Genomic DNA, 10,172 nt, shown 5'->3' with positions numbered 1-10,172 from the left:
ACACACACACTACAGCTCAATTAGACTAAAAAATAATAGTTGAGGCAAAGTTAAAGTCACATGTTTTAACTGAATGCAGAAATTGCCTTAACAAGCAATTTTGGAGAAGGGAAAGCTGTGATCTGAAAATATTCTACCCGCCTAGGGAGGGTGTGCAAGTGCTGAACACCAAGGTGGGTGACACCGAGGAGGGTGGGCGAAGCTGGACACCGAGCGCGGTGGCCAAGCGTTGGACACCACGGCCATGACCGGGGCTGGTGCCACTAGAGGTCAGTGTCAGGCAGGGAACGCGGCGCGCCGGACAGCCGGCCTGCGCCCAGGCCCGCTGCGGCTGGTGCTGCCTGAGTTGCTGTTAATAGCTAAGGCTCCTCTATTAAATATTTTCAAATAGCTTAAGTATATATTGCACTTTCTAAAAAGAAAAAACAAAAGCCACGAGTCTCTGCAACAAAACCCATGGCAGGGTGAGGAGCTCGGAGGAGCCCCCAGAGCAGCCCCAGATGCACGCAGAGCTGTGACTGGGCTCTGAGGACGCAGATCCCAGCGGCTTCGGTGCTGGCCTGAGTGCCAGAGAGCACCGACAGCAGGGCCAGCGCTTTCATAATTCAGGAATCTGACTTCTGCCTAGTGTGCATGGGCCAGGCGAGGAGCAGGCGGCTCCAGGGAGGCTGGTTGGGGCTGGGGAACGTTCTGCGCCAAGCGCTGATCACAGCACAGCAGGGACCTGGCAGCTCCCTGGTGCTGAAATGGCATTTCCAGCTATCTCTGACAGTTTGTTTTTATTACCTTCAAAGCCTGAAGGAGTAGAAAAGGTGTCAGAAGATTAAAGGCTGCCACACACTTATTGGAAGGTGTCTCGGTGTAATTATTTGGGTATTCACTGGCAGACGGCAGCACTCAGGCAGGTTCATTATGCTCTGCTCCGAGGCGCAGGTTTTGTGCTGGTGCATTGCAAAGGTGACTCTCACTCATTAGGCTGATCACAAGCCATCGGTGGAGCAGCTCCCAGTCCCCAGCACGAGGCAGGGGACGGGGAAGGGGCACTGTCACCCTGCGCTGCAGAAATCACAGTCACCAGAGGCACCAGCTAAGGGATGGACAGGTCATAGCCCAGGCAGAAGACCTGGGACCAGCTCCCTCAGAGCTGAACGCTCCCAGTTAAACCAGTTCACTGTGTAATGGTGTGTGAGAGCGAGAAACGGCTGGAATTGTGTGCTAGCAGCCTGTGCACAAGGCAGCCGAGCCTGAGCCGCCAGGTCATCACTACAGAGGCAATATGCTTTATCCACGTGCTATTCTGGGTGCACAGGATGCATCGTATTGCACTGCCTTCCCTCCCTCCAGCGTGATCGTATCCCAGAGCAATGACCTCATTTAAAGAGGCAGCTGTCTGTCCCCGAATGTCTGACCTTGATCATTTACAGGCTTGTCTTTTAGTCAGTGGAAAATCAATGAAAAATGTACAAATCTGGTGAAACATGATGCACTCTGAAATCATTCTGTGCATTTCTACCCCTCCCACTGGCCTCCCTATCTACAATTCATTGCTTCTAAAATATGCTAAGCGTTTGGAAAGTGAAAGTGAGACATTAAAACCAACACCCCCCACAAAAGCAGGGCTAACGCCGCAGCGAGATGGACAAATGAAACCTTGGCAAGTGTTGGTCTGATGATATCAAATGGGTGAGAGGTCACCCCAAGGAGACAACACTTCTCTGAATAGGGAAGTCTACACCCTCCTCATTCATAGAAAATCCTATCACCTCCTAACAGCTTGTCATTCTAGGAAGTACTCATTTTATTATAAGAAACAAATTTAGACAAGGTGCATGAGGATCAGTTTAGATGAGGAGTCAGTGTGTGAGCATTAGGAAGCACTGACACTTTCAGATACACTTGCAGGGACCTTAAGCAAAGATATTTGAACAATTCATTGCAAATCAGGAACTACTGTGTGCATGTATGGCTGCCTAAACCTTACTACTCACCTTTCCTCTTAATTTGATGACTTTTCTTTCCATGTAAATGTAACTCACTCTCCACAGAAGAATCCTAACTGCAAGCTCAGCCTTCCTCTGCTGCAAGCCCTGCTGGGCAATGCCATTTTGCATCAGGTAAAGATCCGAAATGGCCCATGTGGGACATAGACAAGGAAAGACAAAGGGGTACCCCCAGGCAATGTCCTGCACCCACCCAGACCTGTCCAGGTCACCTTGCAACCCCTTCATGTGCTATTTGTGTGCTGTGAGACATACAAGCCATGGTAGGAAGAACACTGGAGACTGGTACATACAGAAGAGCAGCAGCTTTAGTACAAGGATGAGAGCACAGTCCAGTTTAGCGGGTCTAGCAACACTGCAAACTCGGCAGCAGGTTTTGGAATAAGAGGACTGAAGCAGCAGCTGCTCCGCAGACACGCAGGGAGGACTCTACCATTTCTCGCTGTTCCCTCACCGCCATGTGACATGGAAGGCACCACTTCACTGAGGGCTCTCGTCTGTAAAACACACATAATGAATCCTTGGCAGCGAAGCCCAGCTGCTCTGGTGTAACGAACGAAAGGGCCCAGAGCGTTATGCACCGCGTCCTCTACCTGCCTGCGCGCACGTCCCTTCCTCGCCGCCCCTCTGAGCGCAGCTTCGGGGAAGCCGCAAGCGGGAGGGTCCCGGCGGGGCCGGGGGCAGCGGGGGGGCCAAGGCCGGTGCCCGGCGGGGCGCGCTCAGCACCGCGGACAGAGCCCGGCGCCCCCGGCACCGCGGACAGCGCCGGGGCCCGGGCCGGGGCCGGGGCGGGAGGGGGCACCGGGGCCGCCGAGTCCCGGGGAGGAGCCGAGCGCGGCCCCGGTGCGGGGGGTCCCGGGGAGGAGCCGAGCGCGGCCCCGGTGCGGGGGGTCCCCTCGGCGCCGGGGTCCGCCCCGTAGCTGGGAGCTCGGCCCGGACGCGCCGCAGCCGCCGGGTCCCGCGGGCGCCTGTCGCGGCCCGGCCCGGCTCGGCTCGGCGCGGCCCGGCTCGGCGCGGCGCGGCGCCCCGGCGGAGCTCCCCAGTTCCGGTCACGTTGGCGCCTGTTTACGGCGCGGCGGGCGGCGGCGGGGCCGGGCCGGGCGAGGCGGGGCCGCCGCAGGCAGCGCGGGCAGCGCGGGAGCCCGGCCCCGCGGCCCGGCCCGCCCGGCCCGGCCGCCCCATGACGCCCAGCGGGCGCCCCGAGGGGCCCCGCCGCTCCCCCCAGGTAAGGGGCCGCGGGGGACGCGGGGACGCGGCGAGCCCGGGACGGCGACAGCGGCGGGTGGCGCAGGGGGCTCCGCGGACGCGTCCCCGGGGCAGGAGCGAGCGCGGCCGGGGCCCTGCGGGGGATCTGCGCAGCCGAGGAGGGGGGAAGCGCCCGCCTGCTGCGCGGCCGAGGAGGGGCTTCCCCGGCAGAAGTTGCCCCGAGCCCTTCTCACCCTCTCCAGCCGCCGCTTCATTCGGTGCGTAGCTGCTGACGCCTCATTTCTGCTTCTTTTGCTGTGCAGAAAGCAGTCTGAAGTATAGCAGGGCGCTCTGCCTATTCCCACCGGTAGTTACGGAGTTAAGTATCTGTAGAAGGACCCTGTCAGGGATGAGGAAGCTCCACCACAAAATAGCCAAAGTGCAGGATCGCACCACAGGGATCGTCCACTTAAGATTATAATTGATGCAAAGTGTTGATTGCAGGCCAAATCCTGATCGTGACAGTGAGCTGAATCCATAGTTAATTCCACCGAAGCCAGCAGGAGAAAACATGGCCTTGCTTTCAGCAGTGGCAACCAAATGAAAAGGTTTAGCTCTGGCTATTAGTCAGCCTGCTGTGCTAAGAGAATTGCCAAAAAAACACAATAATTTATAATCAGCATTTGTATTGATTTGGTCTTAAAATAGATACTGGGAGATAATGAATAGTTAATAGGACTTTAAGCGTAATTCTGCCTCTACTGAAATCAAGGAAGGTTTCCCAATGACTCTCCCAAGGCCAGGATTTCACCTCTGTTTTCTATTCCTGGCATTGCCACTATCCTCATGACCTTCTGCAAGTTTCTTGTCTTTCTTCTGCCTTATTTTCCTCCCCTTTAAAGGGGATACCTGCTTTGTGACACTAGCCAAGTTTAATGTGCATGCTTGTATTCTCCGAGATCCAAAAAGCAGCATTATCAGTTTCCCTTAGATCAGTGCTTATGCCTGCATGTTTTAATATGGTGGAGAGGGGAGTCATTGCTGGCAGCCACAGCAAGACGAATTTGTTACCTATTTCTGCAGACTTTGTCCCTGACTCCCAGTTAGTTTGCTACTTATGGGGGAAAGTGATTGTGTGACTAAGAACTGGATCTTGGTGTTGCAGTGCTTGTGCCGAGTTTTTATACCTTTCCAAGGCAGATGCATTTTTGTATGCATCACCAGGAGCTGAGATTTTCTTGCAGTGAAATTTGGGGATTCAGATTAGTACAAACAAAAACTTGAGTATAGCCTTACCTTGGAAGGAAATCCTCAAACAAGCTGTCTATTTGCTTTACTCCAAGGGTGTTTTAGTCTCAGGTTGGAAAAGGAGCAAGATAAAAATATCTTTATTTTAGAGATGCAGGGCAGCAGCAAAGCAGCCCAGCATTTACGGCCATTCCCCCGATCACCCAGTTTGGGACTGCAGGGAGCTGAGCCCTCAGCACCACCTTGGCCAGGCTGCACCCAGCTCCCAAACTTGGTGAATATCTCTGCATTTCCATGTTCACTGAGTTGCTCTCACATTCCAGCTCTCCCATGAACTGTGCACTCAGCAACCCAGAAACCTCCTCTGGCTTATTTGGCACTTTACCAGTTAAGCTTTCACAGGCTCCCTGGATAAATTCAGAGCTGAGACTGAAGTATTAAAAGCACACTTTAAGAGAAAAATATCTGGCCCCTTCCAGGAGCATGATGTAGCCCTCAGTCTCTTTAATGCCCTGTGACACTCAAGTGCCAAATTGCCATGCTTTTAACTCGGTGCCTGTTTTGTGGTATCAGCAGCCAAACCCAGGAGGACTGATACTCAGAGGGGAGCCTGTTGCCCACTCGGGGCTTTCTGGAAACCCAAAACCAGGGAGGTTTCAGCAAGGCGGGCGGAGCCGCGCGCAGCCCCTGCTGACAAGGACAGTCCTTGAGCCCCGATGCGGAGCCCGGCTCGGGTGCAGGATCCGAGCGGAGCAGCCGCCTCCCTGCGGAGAGGAGCCCGGCTCCGAGCACAGGGACAGGTCGCTGCCCGGCTGGCGGCACTGCCTGCTCTGCAGCTGCACGTGCGCAGCCAGGAGCTCGAGGGCACAGAGCATCCTTCAGGCTAGCGGGGAACATCACTTACCCTTGAATTATTCCAAGTGAGGTTATTTCCTGGAATTGCTTCTGTTTTGAGGTGCTATATATGAGGTTACATAGTACATAGTCATTACAAAAGTTCCATCATCAGCTGCTTTGGCAGCTAGAGCTAGCTTTAAAAAAAAAAAAAAAAAAAAAAAAAAAAAAAAAAAGAATGAAAGAAAAATAGCTAGAGCAGCCTGGGAGGGCACAGAGCAGGATTACTTCCCCTCCCTGTTATTGCTAGAAGCAGAGCAGCAATTCTTTGGGCTGGGGTGAGAGGAGCTAGTGCTTAGCGCCCCGCGAGCGAGAGCCCCATCGCTGCTCCTCGGCACCCGTATCAGCGGGACGGCAGGAGGTCCCCGCGTGCCTCCCTGCATGGCACGGCCAAGCCCAGCAGTGCTGGGTGCTTCGGGGCCTCGGCAGTGTGAACTGCAAGATGCAGCGGCCCCCTAAGGTGTTATTAAACAGCCAGCAGCAGCAGATAATCCCTATTAGCTCCCAATACCTCCCAAGTGAATTTGCAGTGGGAAGGCACCATGCATCAGACTAAACGCTCAACATGCTGTTGCAATTTCCACTTAACTTCAAAAGCAATGTAAGAAAAATTAAAGTCAGTTGCGCGGAGCCATGTTCTGAAATGCATTGGAGCAGTGGTTGGACACAGCCCCAGCAAGGCAGCAGTTCATTCGTCAGCTTCAGGGAACATCAGAAACACTTGGAGGGGTCACAGACGCTATTGGATGTCTCTGTCACGATAATGAGCAGCCTTCATTAATAGGCTCTTGCATCATTACTCGTGACAGAGACATCCAATAGCTACAGAGAGCAGCAGCACATTTGTCCCCAATGCAGGGGCAGCCAGGAGCAGTGTCACAGCTGGTGACCACATAGACAGTCCTGTGGCCATGGTGAGGATCACTGCATCTCGGCTCTGCCTAAGTGAGAAAATCAGTCCCAGCAGAATTAAGGTTTTTAAAAACCTTGGGCTCAAAGAAGAGCACCCAGGCAAAGTGCACGAGCCCTGTGCAGCAATGCAAAGCAGTATTTTCCTTAAGAGTTTTAAGAACAGCTCATTCCCCCCACCCACTTTAAGCACACAGGTAATGCATTCATGCTTTATGTCTTCCAAAACAGAGACAAAAAACAGATCTTCCAATTCCAGAAAAGAATATTTTTGATGGTCTTTACAGATTGATGTTTATCCACACAACTACTTACCTGTAAACGAAAAATTGCATTGCCAGAAGTGGCTAGATTTCCACTTAAAAGCTGGGGAAAGGTTTGATGGGAAGTCCTCAGCCATTCCTGCTGAAGCCATTTCAACTAGGCAGAACAAAGTGCTTGAAAATAGCACTGGGGCCCTCCAGGGCTTTGCCCAACCTACTTTTGGAGGTTTCCAGCGCTCAGGTTCCACGTTCCCTTAAAGAAGCCACTCCAGAGCAACGTGCTGCATGTCCCCGTGGCCGCGGGTGGCTGAGGAGGGACCTGCCCTCCTCTATCCTGTGCTTTCCCTTCCTGGACCCTGGCACGTGCCCGGGGACAGCGGCCTTAACTTGTGCACTGGCACCACCCTTAAGGAACTGCCGTCATTGCTGTCTGCGGGGCAGCAAGGGACAAGCTCTGCTTTCTTGGCAGTTACTAGGATAGAGATGGTTAAACCCTTTCTGTTAAGTAAGGGGCCATCAGGAGAGCAAAGACAACTTACAAGACTTGAAAACTGTTCTCCTGCCACTCCGCAGCTGGGAACAATTAGGAAGCGAAGTCCAGAGAGAGATTCCCCACACACATCCCAGATCCATTTTAAAACACCAAACATCAAGGGACTGCAGATCCTGGAAACGCTCAGGATTTCCTAGAGCCAAGCGCGAGTCCTGCCGGCAGGACAGGGCTGCGCTGGGGCCGTTTCCACTCGCCCAGCTTGCCGCACAGTACAGCTCACAGCTCCCCAGGTTGGCACCGCCGCCTGTGTGCCGGCTGCCAGCACCCTCACCCAGCCCTTCTCATGCTCGTCCTCATGATTTCCCTCCCAAAACAGCAGAGCCATCCTAAGCCCAGCAACTCCCAGGGAAGGAAAGAGCCTGGGACAACCCACCACGGCACCAAAGCCAGGCCGCTTTACCCGGTTGCCTCATTTTAGGCTTCACGCAGGTTCCTGCAGCAGAACACGGTGTCCTTGTGAGCCGTCCCCTACCTGCCAGCTCAGCGCCTCCCGCCCCGCATGAGAGCAGAGGGCCCTCGGCCTTCCTGGGGGATTTTATCCTGGGAACACCTGGGGGCTGGGCCGGAGCAGGGCCAGGTGTGCGCTGGGCAGCCCGTGCTGGTGACATTGGCTCTGCGGCCACAGCGTGACCCTCCCCGTGGGCTTCGCTTCACTCTTCCCAGTGCTTGAGAGGCTCAGGCAGGAGCAGAGCCTGGAGCTGCTTGCGCTGCGATCGAACTAAACGCACCTTGATTTGATTTGGGCTGCGGGAAGTAGCTCCAGATGCACAACGCAGTGTAATGTAAACATGGGCTAAAGAAAGCACATTGAGACACGGCCGAAGGAAGCGATGGGAGCAGCACCCCTGCAGCGTGGGCTCTCCTTGCTGGCCGGGACCCTCCAGGCCATGTCCATGGTTTGCTGGAGATGAATATTTCCCTCCCCTTCGGCTTCAGTGCAAGACACGGGAGAGCCTCTCCATACAGAAGGGCATTGTCCCAGGTGACAGGCGCCCTCGGGGGTTATTTCACCCCCATCCTGCCCGTCCTTGCGCTCCGCCATGAGCCCGTTTCCCCAAGGCTCGTGCGCCGTGCGCGCCTCACCGCGAGCCCTCCGCGTTCCCCGCAGGCCTGGACGGGGAATTCAGTTGCGATGGAGACGGTGTCCCTGGAGCAGCAGATCCAGAGCGTGCAGCGGCACATCGCCTTCCTGAAGAAGGAGCAGACGGAGCTGCTGCATGATCTGCACCTGGAGATCCTGCGCCTGCAGAAGCACTGCTCAGGTGGGTGCCACCGCCCGGCCCTGGACCCCGGCAAGGCGGGACAGCAGCAGCGCCGGCTCCCTGCTCCGTGGGCTGCTGCAGCCTCTCTCCGGGTGCTCCCAGGCATCTTGCAGCAGCCAAGCACTCTGCAGAGACCCCACGCGCTCGCGGGGATGAGCCCTCGCGGTGGAGCAGAGCAGGAACCTCCCCAACAACTGTGGCTCCCTGGAGCCCAGCAGCGCCTGCAGGGGCGGCCGTGCAGGATGAGGGCTGCCATGCAAGCAGATTAGCAGAAAAATGTAGGCCACAGATCAACTATGTTTGCATGGGAAACGCTGCAGACCAAGGAGCTGCTGCCTCCACGCACCCACGTGGCTGGGAAGCTGCTGCTGGATGCACAGCAGCTCGTGCGTGGGCTCGTGGGCCAGCTCGGCTCTTGCAGGGCCCGGTGCCCGTTTGAGCAGCGCCTCTGGCAGCGCCGCGGGGCGTCGCGCTCCTCAGTCTCAAGCGATGACGCCATTTCAAGCACTCAAAGGGTTCAGCAGCTCCCCTGGGAGAGGCAAAGCGACCCCGTGTTCCCCTCAGCTGCTCCCACAGCCACTGCCCTCCTGGCACCGCTGAGCAGCCTCCTCTCTTGCAGAGCTCACCCACGACCTGGAGATGAAGGAGCTGGAGGCCCAGCAGCAAGGTAAGGGGCAGCCGGATCGGGCTCCCCCAGGGACCCCTTTCCCGGGTGCTGCCTGGCTGTGATGCCTGCACACACATGCACACACATGCACACACCCGCTCACACGCACACACACGTGCACACACATTTGCACACATGCTCCCACCTGTGCACACGTGCACGTGTGTGCGCGCCCTGCTGCAGCCCTGACCCCGGGCAGCGCGAGCCGGGCTGGCGCCGAGCCGGCCGCGTTGGGCAACGCGCGGAGCTGCGGACTCTGGCCGGGGCGGCGGGGCTGCCGCGGCCGAGCCCCGCGGCACCGACGCTGCGCTCGGCGGCCCGCAGAGGCGCTGGAGCGGGAGCTGGAGCAGCGGTGCCGCGCCATGGAGGCCCGTCTGCAGGAGCGCGAGCGGGACAACGCGGAGCTGCGGCGCGAGCTGCGGCACAAGGAGGCGCTGGTGGCGGCGCTGCGCGGCAGCCTGCGCGGCAAGGAGCGCGCCTTCCTGGAGGAGCTCAAGCGCCGCGGGCACCGCGCCGCGCGCCTCGACGCCCGCCTGCAGCGCCAGAGCCACGCGGCCGCCTGCCTCTCGCTGCAGCTGCACGCGGCCGCGCGCCGCCTGCCGCCCGACGAGCCGCCCGCGGCGCCCGCCGCCGCCCGCCGCCCCCGCGGGCCCGCGCGCCGCCCCGGCACCCCGCTCGAGCCCGACGCCATGCCCGACCCCGCGCTCTTCCTGTACGCGGCGCGGCCCCGCGCGGCCGCCCCCGCGCCGCACGACGAGCCGCAGGGCAGCGGCCCCCGCCGGCCCCGCCAGCGGCGCTGAGCACGGGCGCCGCGCGCCAGCACCGTCCTCCTGGGCGCCGCTCGCACGGAGCGAGCCGGGGCGAGAGCGGCCGCGCGGCCACGCGCTCCCCGTGCTGCTTCCACCCTCCTGCCCACTGCCTCGCCGCCCTCCCGGCCACCCCCTGGGAAATTCCTGACAAACCTGGACATTGGGGACTGCGTGGGGCCACGTGCCGCCTCCATGTAAATAACCAGCAGCATCGCCGGCCGCACCGGGCAGGGCCGGCGGCTCCATGCGGGGCCTTGCCCCTGCCACGCTGCGGAGCCCGTCCCAGCCTGGCCACTTGGAGCTGCTGCTCAGAGCCACTTGGAGCCGCCCAGAGTTGCATGGAGCGACGTGGAGCCGCATGGAGCCACGTGGGGCCGCATGG

The 10,172-nt window shown here is 58.3% G+C and overlaps 1 protein-coding gene across 1 annotated transcript; it reads left to right on the top strand.

Moving 5' to 3' along the window:
- The first annotated feature begins 3,119 nt into the window (after positions 1-3,119).
- Positions 3,120-9,800, top strand: CCDC92B (coiled-coil domain containing 92B). Its single transcript, XM_088537980.1, has 4 exons — positions 3,120-3,225; positions 8,161-8,314; positions 8,934-8,981; positions 9,306-9,800. Exons 1-4 carry the CDS (start codon positions 3,181-3,183, stop codon positions 9,779-9,781), a joined length of 723 nt encoding a protein of 240 aa, XP_088394106.1. The 5' UTR covers positions 3,120-3,180; the 3' UTR covers positions 9,782-9,800.
- Positions 9,801-10,172: the final 372 nt, after the last annotated feature.

The sequence above is a fragment of the Tinamus guttatus genome, unplaced genomic scaffold (assembly GCF_059628265.1).
Source record: "Tinamus guttatus ecotype Peru unplaced genomic scaffold, ASM5962826v1 Tinamus_guttatus_pri_ptg000915l, whole genome shotgun sequence".
Taxonomy (NCBI): Eukaryota; Metazoa; Chordata; class Aves; order Tinamiformes; family Tinamidae; genus Tinamus; species Tinamus guttatus.
The sequence above is the reverse complement of the archived record's forward strand: the minus strand, read 5'-3'. Positions and strand labels throughout refer to the sequence as shown.

What these genes read in the sequence shown, in the direction of transcription:
- CCDC92B (XM_088537980.1), top strand. Translation starts at nt 3,181, where the DNA reads ATGACGCCCAGCGGGCGCCCCGAGGGGCCCCGCCGCTCCCCCCAG. An exon ending in GGCCCCGCCGCTCCCCCCAG is followed by an intron (nt 3,226 to 8,160) that starts GTAAGGGGCCGC and finishes CGTTCCCCGCAG; the next exon opens with GCCTGGACGGGGAATTCAGT. An exon ending in CCTGCAGAAGCACTGCTCAG is followed by an intron (nt 8,315 to 8,933) that starts GTGGGTGCCACC and finishes CCTCTCTTGCAG; the next exon opens with AGCTCACCCACGACCTGGAG.